Raw genomic sequence first — 18,118 nt, forward strand, 5'->3', positions numbered from 1 at the left:
GAACTGGCTCCTCATGGTATCCTGGACAAAGGCTGCAGTGTTCCTGGACTGTACTGCAGGGCATGGGGCTGGGGCTGCTGAGAAGGGAGGGTAACCAGTTGCACTCTCTAGGAAGTGTTGTATTTATGTTCTCATTCACTGACAGCTGAATGTCAGGGGCGAGCTACATACCGGTGCTGTTGCTGGTAAACAGGAGGGGTTTGCCACTGGCTGCTAGAGCCAGCTCCTCATGGGTGTTGCGCAGCAAATTGCATGAGTGGCACATAGACTGAGGTCTTGTTGGAAGGTCACCTTGTACAGATGGCTCCTGGCGAGCTTGACCCTTTCCGGTAGACCATATACCCAGGGCAGGATGCTGGGGAACCGATTTAGGACAAATGTAATCTCTGTTGGGTTCAGCTGCTGCCAGCTATGTCTGCATCAGGCTCTAGATGAAATAGATCCATTAGAAAACACGAACCTTACCAGAATACACAAACCCAACTCCAGCCACATGGACTTTGGTCTCTGGAGCTCTTGGCCAAAAGAAAAGGAAAATCTCCTGAGAAATCCCACCCTCTGCGCCCCAGAACATCAGCCTACAAACGGAGTAACCTTTGGCTTTTCTTGGAGTGAGGCAGGCACAGGCCTCCGGTAGTTCCCGGCAGTGGTAGCCGTCACCATCTCTCTCCGGATAAGAAAAACAGTCTGTTAGGAGGCTTCATCCATTGCCCACCAGCAAAGTTTCTGTGACGTACCCGGCTCTTGAAACGATGGAGTGAGGCCACTCATGATGCATATACTATGCTCGGAAGGCTTCTTGGGATATAAGGCTACTGGACCTTGGCTAATGCATACATTAAACCCTCCTCATAACAATGCATCTTGGTTGCCCGGGAGGCTGGAAGGGCAGTGTACTTAGCACAGTCGGCAGGCGAGCTGCCTGGTGCTCAAGAGCTGCGGTAGCTGTCATTGATACAATAATCAGGAGTCAATCCAGTTTAATGACTGCTTATCAGTGTTTAAACAACAGAGGTATCGGGGACAGCGAGATCAGAGTGCCCAGAGTGTTTGGGAAATGGCTGCTGTCCGGAGAAGCTTCATGCACAGACATGGCACTGCCGTTCCCAGTGCTCAGATGGGTTAGTGGGACTAGAAATTCATTTATCCATGTAAAATTGTGATATCATCAGTATGTGGAAACAAAATTAGGTTACGAAACCTGTAAGGACAAAAGCACTGAATGGGGGAGGCCTGTTGCTCAGACAGTCGAACTAGAGATAGATACATTGTCAGAGTCAGAGATACAGAATGTCCCACTCATCTTTCAGGCCAGGCCACTGGCTCATTCTCTCTTTCCACACAAAATCTTCTTAACTCTTTTTCTTTATCATCCAGGACTATAGAGACCCTAATTCTGCCCTACTCTCTCTAAAGACACCTCCTCCTCCTCTCCTACAGAGTTAGTTTTCACAAGGAATTAAGCAGAAGGACTAAAAACAGATCCTGGATTGTAGCAGCTCTCACCAGCGTTTACTTCTCTTACCCGTGATTCAGGCTCATGTTATACTGTATATTAACAGCATTATCACTGGTTGGTTTGTAAAGCACCATTCACAAGTATCCTAATGCTTAACAGCAAAATAGACTTAAAACAGACCAGTGTCTGTTAAACAACAGTGAAAAACCAGCAGAGAAAAGTCTAGCTTTAAAAATATGAGCTGAGTCTGCAGTCCAAATATCCTGGGCTTGCTCGGTGTCTAAGCCCTGCCAAAGAAGAGGGACATGTGTAACACATGGAACACACAAAGAATGAGTCAAATGGAAAGGCTATAGATAGTAAAGGGTTATTCTCCTAGGCACTTGGCATGCAGGGCTGTGGGGAATCATTGCTGGTTCATTTGGCTGGAATGTGTAGAATAAAAAGGGAACAAGGTCTTTGCAGCGTGTTGCTGCTGCCAGTTTTTATTGACTCATTTGGAAATGGCAGAGGATGGGACGTTTGGGCTGTGCTTGGGTTAGTCAGTAGTTGCATTTCATTCCCTAGACTAGCGAGTACTGTTGTTATTGTACGTGTGTATAAGGTGGCCACCACTGCAGTGCCCTCTACGTACGTTCTGTTCAAGTGAGTATAAAATAGGGAACCTGCTCACCAATTCCATCCTGCAAACCAATTACCCTGACAGGACCAGCGCTGCGGCCTTGCTAGGCATGTGCACAGCATTCATCACTCCCACAGCCGATCCTTTCCATCAGCGTCTCCCAACAACTGGTCCATGGACTGGCACCAGTCTCTCTGACACCATTTAGGAAGGCAGCCAGCGGCTCCCTGGTATCAAAAAGGTGGGGAACCCTGCTTTATGGTTCTATATCCCCTTCCATCAGGGGGTCCTCAAAGTGCTTTGCCAAATCCCAACGCATTAAGCCTCACTGCCCCAGTGAGCATAGGTGCTGGAAGTAGGGGTGCTGGGGGTGCGGCAGCACACCCCAGCTTGAAGTGGTTTCCATCACACACAGAGTTTACAGTTTGGTTCAATGGCTCTCAGCATCCCCACAGTACAAACTGTTCCAGCCCTTATGCCCGTGAGATAGGGGAGTATCAGGGGCTGCATTTTGCAGATGGTGAATCTGAGGCTCCGAGAGTGGAAGTGAATTGCCAGAGGTCACAGAGGAAGTCAGTGGCAGAGCTGGAGATAAACCTCAGCGACCCAGTTTGCCACTGCCCAGCACCTTGTGCAGTGATTTGCACCAGTGCAATGAGGGTATGGAACGGTGTCACATTCTGCCACCAGTTTCCAAGGTGCAGGGCAGTGGAGAGTCCAGCCCCACATCTCCTGGATTTCAACTCTGTGCCTCAATCCCAAGACTAGCCTTTCTCCCTAGTCATGAGTCTGAGAGCCGCAGGAGGCTTCACCATCTACAGTGGGTGAAAAGCCTGAACAAAACGATTCATCTTCCCTTACAATGTGAAAGTGACCAGGCCTGCGGTGGATTCCAGAGCCACAGAGAATGGCTCACAGGCTGCATGGTCTGTTTCCACAATGGGACTGCGGGGCATGGCCATGTCTCTGACGTGCTGTACAGAAGAGTTAGGGTGCCCTTTTCATGATCAAAGGAGCCAGCGAAGAAGTCAGTAAGAAGAGTTGCCCCAAAGGAGTCGTGATCTGGCTGCATTCAGCGGGTCAGTGTGCGCTGCCGCCTGGCTCGGATTGGGAGCAGCCTGTCAATCGTAAAATTGTTTCCTTCCAAGTCACTTTAGAGCATTTGGTAGAGTTTAATACAAACCAGCACCACGCAGTCAGGCTGGTGAAGCAGCTGGGCTTTGAGGAGCATCGGCTAAGTGTGCCGCACTTGGGCTCTTCTGCCATGCACACGTGAGGGAAGGGGAGCTTGGTGGTCTTTGCTCAGCCTGCACGCACATTCTCCAAACATGACTCACGCAGCAGCAGCGTGGGGGTGGCTGTGCGGCAGGAGAGACTCTCTTTGGAATGTAAATGCACACACAGGCCTCTGAGTAAGGGGCAGAGCAGCACACAGCACGGGCAGTGCTGGAAAGTATTCCCAAAAGGAATAGCTTGCATTTACTGCAGCAATTGGGATGGCTGTGCTCATTCCCAGGCTAGCTGGAGGGATAGATGGACTGCCAGGTACGTGCGTCTGCTGCTGCAGTGACTCTTCTCCCGAGTGCAGGGAAGGCCCTGTGGGTCACTTGCATTTTGCATCCTGTATCATTGTTCCTGAAAAACGCTTGTCGTTCTTCTGCCACTGATGGGTGAGCACGTTGGAGTCAAAGGAAATGCAGGGAGGAGGAAGAGCAGCTGCCAGGTTGGGGGAGGAGGGCTCTCTGGCTGGGCTGTCCACTGGGTAGGCAGATTAGGCTGCAGTGAATTTGCATAGTGGCTAGTAAAGCCAGAGGGATGGATTTGGCCCAGTTTGCATAGCTGGATATGAAGGGTTGAGAGACTAGTTTTTTATTCTCTTCCCCCTCCCAAACCCAGATAAAGGCAGTGGAAGCAGAATAGAGAAATTGGCTGGTGCTGGGAGGTTAGCAGAGGGCTCTTGTACTGAGCAGTGCCTGGATCGAATAACGGGCTTTGTTGTTGTTGGAACATCTCATTTCAAAACTCTTTAGACTAATCCTCTCCCCCAGCCTCTGACTGATTCCCTGCAGAGGGTGGGCCCTGGGGAGGGAGGAGGGTGGGCTCTGGCCATGAACTGGCTACACAGGGGAATTTGAACTATGCAGCCAACGCCCTGCTGAATAGTAAGCCTGTATGCATCCTGCGCAGGGGTGCACGCCATGGAGAATGGCCTTCCCGATGGCTCCTGGCAGCAAAACGCCCTCACGCTTGAGATAATGTCGCTGTTTGACACTTGTGGAGAGGGGCCCACTAGGCTCAAGGAGGGGCATTTTCAAACTCCCGTGCTCCCTGTCCTTACACAGTGCTGTTCAGGGTGACCGGATGTTCCGATTTTATAGGGACAGTCCCGATATTTGGGTCTTTTTCTTATATAGGCTCCTATTGCCCCCCCCCCCCATTTTTCACCCTTGCTGTCTGGTCACCCTAGTGCTGTTTGGGTGAGCAATGTTACCCATCCTGGCCTCCTCCCAGCTACAGGTCTTTGTGGATAAGCCAGCACCCCTGTGGGGCAGTTTGGGTGGGCCTAGGATCCACCAGGGGGCTGTGTACAGCCTGGCCGTGATGTGGGAAAACCGATGGCGTGTAAAATAATCCTATCACATAATCAGCACGGAGCCTCACACCCCCTCAGACACACTGCGGAGAGAAGCAGTGAGAGTCAAAGCTGCTGGGAGAGTGGGCAAGTGCTGAAGGGCCAGAGCCATACTGTGCCATTCCGGGCCTCACACAGCTGAGGGGTTGTGTACTGTGTGTACAAGGATCGTCTGCTGCCTTACCGCTGTCCCCTGCGGGGTATTAACAAGGTAGCCAGACCCCGGAGCTGGAATCCAGGATTACCTCAGAGGCGGGGTGGCATGTGCATTCGGGGAATGTGAAGAGGGGATTTCTACTGCAGAGATAAGAATGAGGCGTCCTTGTGGCACCTTAGAGACTAACAAATTTATTTGGGCATAAGCTTTTGTGGGCTACAGCCCACTTCATCGGATGCATGCAGTGGAAAATACAGTAGGAAGATATATATACACAGAGAACATGAAAAAATGGGTGTTGCCATACCAACTATAACGAGACTAATCAATTAAGGTGGGCTATTCTCAGCAGGAGAAAAAAACTTTTGTAGTGATAATCAGGATGGCCCATTTCCAACAGTTGACAAGAAGGTGTGGTTAACAGTAGGGGAAAAATTAGCATGGGGAAATAGTTTTACTTTGTGTAATGACCCATCCACTCCTAGTCTTTATTCAAGCCTAATTTAATGGTGTCCAGTTTGCAAATTAATTTCAATTCAGCAGTTTCTCGTTGGAGTCTGTTTTTGAAGTTTTTCGCAACGTTTAGGTCTGTAATTGAGTGACCAGGGAGGTTGAAGTGTTTTCGGATTGGTTTTTGAATAAGAGATAAGGCAGTTCTTTACTGCCCCACTGGCTTTTCTCTCTTACATAGGCTGTTCCCCAGACCCAGCACTGCATCCCCCGTTGCCCCACAGGTGCTGGGGGCTCTGACCCCAGCCCTGCGTTTGTTTGTTTCTGCAGTTTAGATTTTAGTGACCGCTGTCCCTCCCATCAAGTTAAGACAGTCCTCCACCCAAATGATCAGTGCCTTGCGGTGATCATCTCTTGCCATTTGGAATTTGCCGCAAGCCTGTCAGCGTCCTTAATGCACATTTCCTGTTTCCAGTATAACCCAGCTCCCCACGTACTTGGGGGAAAGGTGGGCTCTGCCACAGCCTGCAGGGTTAGCAAGTCTGGGCTCTGGTGGGCATCAGGAGAGAGCAAATTACAAAATCACAGTGCCTTCCCAGAAGAGTCAGTTCACCAGTATTTCCCATGAGGGAGCCCCAGCCAATCTCAACATCCAAGCTCAAAATGATGATAAGCAAAGTGTCGTTCATACACAGAGCCCAAACCCACGTGCAACTCTCACACAGGGGTGTGGTTCACAGCAGAGGTCAGAGAGGCGACCTCCACAGAGATGGAGTAGCTTGTTCTTTTATTTACTCAAGGTAGATTAATTTAGACTGATTTAAGTTTATGCCTGTCAGCACGTTGGCTACAAGGAGAATGCACTGCCCCGGAGTATAAAATGTGGCTGTCCTGTGTCCCTTTAATTTTAGGGTCAGATCTTCCCTTAGGAACAGATACCACAGCAGTAGCCTGAAACACTATAGAACAGGCCTAGTAAAGTACTGTGGACTTTGTTAACTAGGGTTAATTATCCTGTTAACAAGTGGGAGGAAGACCCTCCCCAGTGCTGGCTTGGAGAGCTACACAGTCACGGCTTCGCAAAGGTCCTCTCACTGTGGTTGTGTTTAGTAATATATTTCACAAGGGCAGGAAGGTAGTTTCTAGCGGAGGACATTCCCTCCCCAGCCTGGAGTGCAGACAGTCCTTCATGCTTCATTTCCAAGGCTTTTAGCATATTGAAGATCAATTATGCAAATCAGAAGCCACCAGCTGAGTCAGGCTTGGTTCAGCATCCTGGATTAGTACAGGAATGTGGCAATTTCTCTGCTCCATGTTTACCTTCCTTTGCTGATCCATGGGGTGCACTCAGGAGCCAGAACACATGGAACAGTGACAGATTCACTTTGATAGACATAAAGCCCTTATGAAGATGAGTTCTTTGGTGTTTAGCAGGCCAGATGGGCTATCCCGCCTACCATAATTCATATTCCCCTTGTGAAAGTGTCTTAGCATTTGCATTATTTCAGACATGTTGCTGTACTGCTTACACTGGCTGGCCAGAGACAGAATCATGGGCCGTGGTACTGGCTTCACAGGACTAGTGCCTTGAAGTCTCCTGTGCTATTACAGATTTTCAAATAAGCTCTGCACACCACAGCCAAGGACAGATTTTTCAGCGGCATCCAGAGGGTTTGCCATAGGGGTTACAATGGGAGATGAGCACTTAAAACTCTGGCTTCAATTATGGGTGCTGAGTACTGGGAAATCTGGCCAAATGCCCCTTTGCAAAACGCAAGAGGCATGCAGAAGAGTTGAGGATGGGCTTTCATTACTGCAGGCATTTCCCCCTCCCTTCCCAGCCCAGCTCACAGCTGTACCATCCCTTCTGCATCTAGACACTTGACGGCTGTCGGGTTTTCAAGGTGTCTGAGCAGAGGAGGATCCCTTGAAAGAGAAGAAAAGGTTAAAAAGTAAAGGATTTAGGAAGACGAATGGAGGGAGGGAGGGAACTGCAGTAGTTGTGGCCGGCAGCGATGAAGTCGTGGGTCAGGATCCAGGATTGAGGCTCTCAGATAGCATAGTGTTGAGCATGATATGAACACGTAGACACGATTTCTGCAGAGGGGGCTAGCTGCCGTGAGAATGAGATTAGGCAACATTCCAGGGATGGGGGGAGAGAGAATCTTATAGAAAAACTCAGAGATATTCCTGGGTTGGTTGGTTGTGAGCTAAATCTATCATTTTGAACACACCCTCCGTTCTGTTAACAGACCCTGCCTTTTGTATATTTTCCCCTCAAGCATATACACTTGTCTGCTTTCACTGCACTGTGGCGTCTCCCATTTATACATCTCAGGGATGTGAGCCAGGCATTTTGTGTAAATGAAAGAGAACCGGTGGCATGGGGCTTCTATACCTAGAGCAGATGTTTAAAATACTAATCAGAGAACCTACTGATTGGTCATGTGTCTCCTTTGCTGATTCAGACACACAGCATTTTAATGTTTGCAAAAACTGTCTTCAGATAATCGCCTTCCCCAGTACCTGACTTGTGAGGGGACGGCTCTGTGCTTCTGAGCTCACAGCCCATTCCCAGGAAGATGACTACCAGGAAGATAAAGAATCCTTCAAAGGGAAATGGGAGCATAAAATAAACGACAGCAAGCGAAAGGTTAAGACAGTTCAGCTTGGCTTGGCTTCCTGGTTTAGATCAGCGCTCCGGAAGGGGCACAGAATCACCACCCTGGTGTTCGGAGCGTTATGCAACAGGAGGGCTCTTTGGTGGCTGATGAGCCCCCAAGTGGTTGCTGTGCTTGTCAGGATTAATAAGACAGTTTCTGGAGAGCAAACGCAGGGATGTCAGAGGCGAGCAGAGCCACTGTCAAACCAACTCCTGCGCGGCGGGGCTCAGCATTTGAGTCCTTAGGAAACCTTTAGATGTTTACTGTGCACCTGATCCAGCCACCCTTACTCGGGGCGGGTGCTGCCTTACCTAAATGAGCATCCCCCTTGCTGGTGTCACTGTGACAAATTCAGGCCTCATCATGCCTTTTCCGTGTGCTGGAGTGGGCGGGGGAGTTGCATAGCACCGCTCACCCTGCAGGAAGGCGTGTGTAGTGGTTACACACTGGTCACTGCTGGAGATTAGAGACCTACATACAAAGGGATTTTCCTTGGGCTGCATCGTGTTCAGAGGTTCCCTGTAAGTTCGCAGGATACTTTTAAGCGTGGCCGTAGAGACAAGAGGACTGGAATCCAGGGGAGCTGTTAAAGTTGGGGCCATCATCTCAAAGGCTCAGTCTGTCTGCTGTGAACAGCACCTTCGCCTGCAGGAATGCTGAAATTCAGGCAAGGTGGGGGAGGTAATATCTTTTATTGGACCAACCTCTGCTGGCAAGAGAGAGACAAGCTTTCGGGCTCACACTGAGCTCTTCTTCAGGCCTGGGAAACTCACTGAGAATGTCGCAGCTGAATATCGTGGGACCAACCCAGCACGGACGTTACACTGTGCTTCTGTGGGCTGGGCATGCACAGACTGCACTGCAAACACTGACTTTAGGGTGCACTCTTTCCTCTGGTTGCTTTTTGGTTTTGTTTTATTGTTTTTGTTTTTTTGCCTGAAATCTGCATTCACCCAACAAAGGCTGCCATAGAGGAGAGACACTAGGTTGTGGCTTTCAAAGGGGTGTAGGGAATTGGGTACCTAACACATTTACTGCTCGAAGTGGAACTGTACAAAGGTAAATAACTGTGTACCATACACTACCTGCAGTTAACCCCCCCCCCCAGTGAAGTATGGACACCCACATGTGCACTCACAGTCAAATCGCCATAGCACCGTCCAGCTCTGCACAGCTGCCCTTGCAACCCAAGCTGCAGCCTTAATTTGTCCTTTAAACACTGGGACTACTTTTCTTTACACTGAGGCCACTTGACAGCTTTTTGGCAATGTAATGGGGCCTTCAAGTGGACATGATTGAACCCTGGAGCGGTGTAACCAGCCTCCGTGTAAACGCAAGTGAATCGCACGGACTTGGGTGAAATGGTGCTTAGGCTGAAGGCGGTGTAGTACCGTACCATACTCCTCTTCCATTGACAGGACACTTCCCCTCATTGGGATGGGAAGTAAAGACGTGGAGAAAGGCATGGAGCTTATGAGATGGCTGCTGGCAGCATTGTTAACTGGCTGTGTCCAAATGGCAAAGTACATAGCTGCTCCTACTGGTGTTCTTTTGAACAAGCCACTTCATGCGTGTCCAGCTATGGCCATGGAATAACAGCAAGGCACAAGCTGGTAGTTTGTAGAAGGACTTGAAAAAATTCCCTGTCACATATTAGCTCAATGACAAAATATAACTAAGGTAGTTGAAAAATATCTGTATTGCCACTTATCCCTAGAGACCTGCCCCTTTTGCCGCTGTCTGTGAAATAAAGTAAAATTATGTTGTTTCAAATGAACTTCTAGGTTGTTTTCTCAAGTTGCGGTTGCTTTAGACTGTTTTGGTGTTTTTACTTCCCATTGGAGTGGACAATAATGCATTTTGTTGTTTTTATTCTACATTTGCAACCTAGATTTTATACTTGGGAGTCACAATAAATACTATCTGATCAGTCCTAGCTAGGGGTTAGGTTCCCTGCAACTCAGATTTGTTAATTTTCCGGTCAAGTTGCAAAGCCCATCTTTCTTCTTGGGCATTAGGTAATAAGGGGAGATATACCAATCTCCTAGAACTGGAAGGGACCTTGAAAGGTTATTGAGTCCAGCCCCCTGCCTTCACTAGCAGGACCAATTTTTGCCCCAGATCCCCAAGTGGCCCCCTCAAGGATTGAACTCACAGCCCTGGGTTTAGCAGGCCAATGCTCAAACCACTGAGCTATCCCTGCCCCCTACCATTAGGGTGGTAGTACTGTCATAGGGAGAGGATGTTATAGGTTTGTTGGTAGGTGAGTAGCTCTGGTCTGTGGGTGGGCATTCTCTCTCATGGTGACCTTCAGATTCTGGATTGTGTACTTTAAATTCTACAGAAAGTAGCTGCAGCTGGGGATAAATTATAAATCTAAATAAATACATCAGTCTTTGTGTCTATGAATCTTGGAGCAGCTTTGAGAAGAGGAAAATCGTAGGGACGCCAATCTGTAACTCATTCAGCTGATGTCTAGGTGCAGAATATGCTAGAATGCTATGGAGCAGGCATGGTTTTAATAGCTGCTTTTATCTATTTTAGAATTACGTGAAGATGATGAACAGCTGGTAGCTGAAATTTCTGAGACATACGTACCCCAGAAGCACTCTGAGGATGAAGTGCAATCTCATCTTGCAGTTCTTCAAGCCAACAAGAATTCTAAAGCAGAAACTGACTGCAAACTTGATGAAGATTCATCAGTGACACAAGTTGCACCAGAAACGGAGCCACCTTTGGATATTTCTTCAGCACTCACAAAAGAAACCGATTCTCCATCTTCCGTAGTGTCGGCTCCAGACCAGACTTTACCATCCAATGTACCCACAGCTACCCAAGAGTGGGTGATGTCAGAAGAAGACATGGTTGTCACTCTTGAAGGGTTGGCTGATGCTGAGTCAAAGGCTGAAACTTTTGCCCTGGAGTCAGTGCCAAGCAAGAGCAAGCTCAAGAAAGTGAAACCATCTTCCCTTAGGAAGAAAACAGCTGGAGAGACCCCAGAAACGGAAGCACCCACGGAGGGCATCCCTGTCCCCAAAGCATCTTACCAGTTCAATCCAGCTGAGTATGATGAGAAAATAAACCCCTTTGTGATGGGAGGTTCCAAAATACAAAACTCTCCTCCTGCAGCTCAGCAAACCTTCATGGCTTCAAACAGCGACACCAATGATTCCGGGGTGGAGTTGGCTGAGGAGTCCCGGGGCCATGCTCTGAAGCTGGAATTTGATTTTACGGATGGGGTGGAGAACGGAGAGGTCAAGAAAGCCCTGCCAAAGAAAATTGGCAGGAAACCTGCCAGCAAACTAACTCCTAAACGACAAAAAGAAGCTGCTAATAAACCTGTGAGTGCTGATGGCCTGGAAAAGGCTCCAGCAGAGGTGCCTCTCCCCAAAGCTTTGTACCCGGTGGATCCCAGTCAGTGGGACGACCCTAACTTCAACCCTTTTGGCAGCAGCTCGAACTTGCAGAACTCCCCACCCCTCCCAAAGGCTTCCTATCAGTTTGACCCCAACAACTTTGACACAGTGGATCCTTTTAAACCCACCAAGAGCTTAGCCAGCACAGCTGCTGATTCCTGCCCCACGGCTGATAATAATCTCAATGAAATTCTGGAGTCTCAGACCCTGGAGGTTCAGGGCGAGGAGCTGACGATAGGCAAAGCCTCTCCGAAGAAGGCCAAGTCGCGCTTGATAACGTGAGTGATGCCGCGTGCTGGGTTGGCTGCTCTTTGTGCTCTCTGTGGGGTCAGGCAGCTGGAGGTTTGCTTTGTGGGATGGCAGCCTGCTTGTTTGTTTCCCAGATGCCTTGGGAGCAATTGCAGCAATGCTCCTGTTTCCTGCCACGTTTTTCTCATCCAGGCTAGTCTTGCTGGTGAATGAGCTGAAAGAGACAACTATGGCAGGCAGCCAGATTCTGCAGTGTCACTACATTTTGTTCCTGCCCTGTTGTATTTGCACACAGGTGGCTGCGTCTTGTTTTTTTCTCATCCAGTGGTTCTTCATGAATTGGCTGGATGAACAAGCCAAATACACTCAGCAATGCATGTGTTAGTCATAAAAGCCAAGTAGCCTAGTGTCTCTTAGTGGGACCTGGTTGTAAGAAATCACCTGAGATCCTGGCATGTTAGAGAGAACAGGTAGTTGAGATTCCAGTGTATAAACTTTAAAATCCCCTGCTGTTAAATGGTTTATTCAAAACAAATCCTTTATGTGAGGGTTGGGCAGGAGGGGGCTTTCCAACTGCTGGTGCGCCGCGGGCTCTGTGGTTCTTCCACTCAATACAAATGGATGTTTCTTTCATCACATATTGCTGAAATGGTTTTCAGGTCATCCTGGAACCTCCTCTTTCATAGCTAATGACGAGAAGTACAGGTTAAACAGTCAGGCTATTTGTTCCGTCGGCTGTATCACATCTGCCCAGACAGCGTGCAGTTTGCCTTCCCTTGCAGGACTATTTTGGTACACGTACATGTGGGATTCTTTAAATACATATTTCGTTCTTAAAGCATGCTATTTAAAATGGTCATGGAAGTACTGAGGTTTCACAGTGCCAACTGGGAATGCAGGCTGAATTGTATCCTATGTCACCATAAGCCTTTCACCCGTTGTATCTCAGGTTTCTTCCAAGCAGGGTCTGTGCCTTATTGATGTCTCCAGGTGACTTGAGTCCCAGAGTTTGAAGTTGCAACATACAAAACACCAGAAACAGAATATCACAATACAGTTTAATCTTTTGATATAACCCCAGTATGTAGTTTGTGAACAGGCAGGAAGGCAGAAAGGATTATTATAAGAGAGTCATTTCGCACTAAATATTTGGGCCTTTTTCTTGTAATTATTAACTGACATTCACATGGCCAAAGGGGCAGGTGGAAGCAGCAGAAAAAGGAGAGGCAGGAAACAGGTTAAATGGGGAAGTTTGGGAAGCACACAGTTTGTGCTTGAATTGAAAATGAAACAAGCCACCATTCTGCTCACTGGTTGTCTAGGTGAAATTTTAATGAGGGGGGAAACCTGGAGGATGGATTTTAACTGAGAGAGAATGGAGAAAACCTGGCAAACCTGAATGAACTGGTCTCTCTGACATCTTTCAGAAATATCTTGCAAGGAATCTATATGGATCTGTTAAATCCCAGCACTCCTCTGTGTTTGACTCTGAAGTGGTTAAGAGTTAGCAGACAATGGAATATCACTTAAAGTTTCAGGTGCCATCTCTTCTTTATTTAGGAGCAGAATAAACTGTTCCAGGCACCTGGGTCCCGGGGTTTTGGATTTTTGCATGAATGTTCATTTCTTCTCCAATAATAATAAACACTGAATTGGACTGTCTCTTATCTGCATGCCCCTCCCCAAGAAAGAGAACTGTGCAACTCGTTACATTTATTCGAATGAGAGATAATATCCAGGTCGTTTCACATGCTTTTTTTTTCTCCATCTGTCTGTTTCTTTTTCCTGTCTATTATTTGATGCATCAGGACTACTGAACAAGTGAAATTTCTCTGTTTTCTGTTGTAAGTACTCTCTTCTGTTTTCTTTATTTGTTTCTAGTGTTTATTAGCATTCTCCAACCCCTCTTCTCTCCATGGCATGCAGGCTCCTTCCTACCTTTTGAGTTCCATTGTCTGACTCGTGTTCACCTCTCTCAGACCTTATTTCATCAGACAGCTTAGCCCTGTGATGGACTGTGTGCAAAGGAATGAAAAAGGGAGACGGTGGTGGTACTGTAGGTGTGTGTCTGTGCTTGCTCCCATGGCATGTCAACTTCCAGTGTGTTTTGATGACATAGAAGTGTATGAAATCAATGTGTTGGTTAGACCAGAGGTTCTCAATCTTTCCAGACAACTGTACCCCTTTCAGGAGGCTGATTTTGCATACCCCAAGATTCACCTCACTTAAAAACAAAATCGGACATTAAAACACAAGTGTCACAATGCACTATTACCCCAATATTGCTTATTTTCTCATTTATACCATGTAATTATAAAATAGATCAATTGGAATATAAATATTGTACTTACGTTTCAGCGTATAGTATACAGAGCAGTATAAACAAATCATTGTCTGTATGAAATTTTAGTTTGTACTGACTTTGCCGGTGCTTTTTATATAGCCTGTTGTAAAACTAGGGAAATATCTAGCTGAGTTGATGTACCCCCAGGGGTACGCGTACCCCTGGTTGAGAACCACTGGGTTAGGGGGATCGTCTCCTGGATCCATAAACTGTAGAGACAAAGGTTGTTTTTGTCTTTCAGATGATTCTCTCCCCGGGGGGAAGTCTCCCCACCTGACTAGCCTTTGTAAAGTAGTGAGGCAGGCAGCGAATACTAAAGGAATGGCTCCAAGGGCAGGAGACTCAATGGGACGATGGACAGAACAGGTTGAAATAGCTTCACAGAGGCTGTGATGAGCCCAGGGACTCAAAAAACCTAAGTTTCTTTTTCATACTTCCTGTGGTAATGTCTTTAGGGCTTGGGGAGGGTTTACCTTGCTCAGTGCAGATCTCCTGCACAATAAAATAAACCAGAATGGATTGCAAAGAATAGCAACCTTCAGCAAGGGAAGTGTTAGCATTATGGATTAACTACTACTGGCCTTATCCAGTGATTGGCAAGGAGACGGTAAACAGCCTCTCTCTAGGCAGGGTGGAGACCGAACACTCTCAGTGCACAGATTAATGTGAATTACTTGTACTGCAGTACCACCTAGAGCCCAGCCAAGATCAGAACTCTGTTGTGCTAGCTGCTGCACAGACACGTTGTAAGAGACAGTCCCTGCCTCCGAGATTTTACCATCTAAATAGACGGGACAGACAAAGGGTAACAGGAGAAACAGAAAACACAAGTAACTGAAAGTCGTACAGCAGGTCGGTGGGAGAGCCAGGGATAAGGCCCAGGTTTCCTGCCTGCCAGGCCAGTGCCCTGTCTTGTTATCTTAGGGTTAGGTTAGAACAGGGGTTCTCAAACTGGGGGTTGGGACCCCTGAGGGGGTCACGAGGTTATCACATGGGGGGTCGCGAGCTGTCAGCCTCCACCCCAAACCCCGCTTTGCCTCCAGCATTTATAATGGTATTAACTATATAAAAAAGTGGTTGAAAGGTGTCACCAGTACAAAAGTTTGAGAAGCACTGGGTTAGAACATCAGGCAGCCTGTTCAGGAGCCGGGCGTGAGGAATGACACCCCACGCTGTCAGAGGAACATGCCCCGAAGAGTCTGAGCTATCTAGCTGGCATTTGGGCCCAGGCTTGCCGTGAGTGGGGAGAGAATCCTGCCTTTGATGGATTCAAACATTGATGGCACAAAACCATTCTTCTGGTTAATTCTGCTTAGTGACTGGTCGGGGCAGCTGTCTGCACTCCTAGGTTATAGCTCTCACCTTGGGGCGACACCTTTTTGATTGTCTACTTATTTTAACTGAGCCCCTAAAGCCTGCTTAGAGCAGCCAGATAGACTGAAACATGCTGGGGTATTGTCCCTCATCTGGACCCATCACAAAACCTTACAATAGCAAACCAGCGTGTGCCACCCCAGCTTGCATCAGCCCCTGACAGTAACGCACCGGTGCGCTCAGCCTGCATGTGTGATCAGCCTGACCATAACAAACTAGCCATGTACGCCACAGCACTTTGCATGAGCACCCCGGCCACAATGGACCAGTGAAATATTGCGTGTTCTTCCCCCTCTTGCTGTGTTTTTCCCGGTGTTGTCACTGTGGAAGTTCTGCACTTTCCCTTGTGCTTTCCTGTAGTAACGAGGAGAGCAGCAGAGATCGTCTGACACCAGGTTTCTAGGGTCCTTTTACTCTCCTGGAACAGGTGGACTCATCTTACTCGTGACTGTCTAACGCCGCCCATCGCCCACTCTGGAGAGCAGCCGAGGAGATAGGATTCATGTAGGTTATGCTGGTAGATTTAGGGAAATTCAGAACTATCTGGAACGGGAGACTTCCTATTGTACACATATTTAGGAATCCATTTACCAGACATATTCCTGAGCTGAATACAACCTTCTTTGCTTTAGTTTGAGTCCCAAGTACTGGCACCCAATATGCTGTAGAAAGAGGGTAATTCATGGCCTGCATTCCCTAGTTTGTGTAGTCCCATATCCCCGTTGACTCTGGTAGCCTCAGGGTTTGCTGATTGAAAGCCGTGGAGGTTATTGAAGCAGGTCACTTTATATTCATGCTCCAGGATTAGAACAACAGCAGAAGAGCACAAATGTGTCTAGCAGAGAGAAGCAAAACTCAGCTGGCTAGTGGGATGTGCGTAATAGCAACCTATGGCTGAGAGCAGCTTAGCCTGGTTCTTCTCCTTCCCCCGAGCTTGTGGATCACGTACCAGGGGATAGGGCACTCTGATCAGACTGGCTACCAAATGATATGAGAACCCTCTCCCCAGCAAGTCGCATGGTGGCCCTCTTCTGTACCTACAGAGATTGCTATCTGCCAAGCCCCATTGGACCTGAGATTCAACCGCTTGTGTTAGAACCTTATGAAGAAAACTGAAGTTGAGTGAATGGGGTTTTGAGGCAGACACAGATGTGAATGTTAGCCTCCAAATCAGATTCCCTCATGGGCCAGCATATAATGGATTTCATTGTGCTCTATTGGAGCACTAGTGATCCCTGCATGGAGCGTGTGCATGAGGGAAAATGGGCAGAGGCACAAAAACAGAACAGGGCGATTTGAGAGTGAACTGAGGGGAGGAGAAGGGGATTATTATGGAGTAGGGCAGTGGTCCCCAACCTTTTCAGTGTGGTGGGCGCCTGACGACTAGCCGCCGAGGAGCATGGCCGCTGGACAAGCAGCTGCCGAAATGCCACCAAGAAGCGGCCACTTGACGTTGACGTCTTGAGGTTCCACTTTTCGGCGGCATTTCGGTAGCTGCTTTTCCAGCAGCCAGTAGGCAGGCGCACATAGATGCCACGGGCAGGCACCATGGCGCCCGCGGGCACCACGATGGGGACTCCTGGAGTAGGGCCTCAATGCAAATCTTTTCATACTTCACCATTGCAAAATTGCTGGTAAGCAGCACTGAGAAAGCAGGGGGCAGTGAGCCTTCCTATAAATGTCTGTAATGGACCCTCACAAGATCTGTCTTAAGCTCAGCAAATGTTTGTCCTCTGGGGAACCAAAAACCAAGGGCTGGAACAGTAGGTTGCTAACTGAGGCAGTGAGGTGGTGGTGAAAGTTTGCTCCCTGCCAAGATGGTGAAATGTGACTTCCTGTGCTGTCTGAGAGAGATGAATGCACTTGTGCATGTTATCCTGCTGCAAGGCAGGTGTCCCCATTTCCTCTTGTGCCCCAGAGACTCCTGCCTCCACATCCCTTGGTGCATGCTCCAGGTCCATGAGACACGGCCAGTCTGTTTTGCCAAATGCCAGAATGAGACTAGTGCCTCTCAGCCCTGCATGCTTGACTGCTCAGTTTAGAGAGCCTGAGTTATTTTCTGCTGGATTCGGCCCTTGGAGCTCAGTGCTGTCTGCTAGATTTGTTTAACACATTGGTTGAAATGAATCAACATGGAGTCCAAGGAAAAACAGACCCTTAACCCAAGCAAAGCTCAGCACAGGGCCTAAAGCAAGGATGCAACCTGGTGGGAAAGTGAAGCCACACTTGCTGATTGTGGCTATGAATGTAGATTGGGCAGAATGTAGCTACCCAGCTCCTCAATGGGCTGACAACTGGGAACATGTACCAAGCTACCATATCTCACCCCCATGCTATGGTCTCTCCACTGATTCCTGGTCTGCTTCCAGAGTTAATTCAAGGCCTGGGCCATCAGCGTGTTAGGACCCAAGTACGCCTATAACCACATCTCCATCCAGGATTTACTATGGACAGTGCAGCTTGCAAAACCCAGGACTAAATGCCTGAGAGCTGGAGGTGGAGCATTCTCATTTGAGGGAATCCATGTCTGGAATGAGCCACAAGAAGAGCTCAGAGTCACCCTGAGCTTAGCCTTCTTTAGGGCATGCTGCAGCATGCTCCTCTTTGAGACGTCGTTTTCACCGTCACTGGATAGATCATTAAAATACAAAGGAATGAAATGAGTCTGCCCTTCAAACCAAGCAGAGTGCACTACGACCAGGGAAGGGAGAAGAACAGAAGACCCCATAAAGTCTGTTCAGGCCCGGCTGTG

At 48.2% G+C, this 18,118-nt stretch overlaps 1 protein-coding gene across 6 annotated transcripts in view; it reads left to right on the forward strand.

Annotated features, from left to right (window-relative positions):
- The window catches only part of TACC1 (transforming acidic coiled-coil containing protein 1), a 90,976-nt gene that overhangs the window by 47,350 nt on the left and 25,508 nt on the right, over window positions 1-18,118 (forward strand). For 5 of the 6 annotated variants that reach the window (XM_039523323.1, XM_039523321.1, XM_039523324.1 and 2 more), the window contains 2 exons: window positions 10,528-11,677; window positions 13,457-13,492. In XM_039523323.1, coding sequence (XP_039379257.1) covers window positions 10,830-11,677; window positions 13,457-13,492 — 884 coding nt within the window. In that variant the 5' untranslated portion in view covers window positions 10,528-10,829. The remainder of the gene's footprint in view (window positions 1-10,527; window positions 11,678-13,456; window positions 13,493-18,118) is intronic. The other variant, XM_039523320.1, reaches the window with a different exon arrangement.

The sequence above is a fragment of the Mauremys reevesii genome, linkage group 2 (genome assembly GCF_016161935.1).
Source record: "Mauremys reevesii isolate NIE-2019 linkage group 2, ASM1616193v1, whole genome shotgun sequence".
Lineage (NCBI taxonomy): Eukaryota > Metazoa > Chordata > Testudines > Geoemydidae > Mauremys > Mauremys reevesii.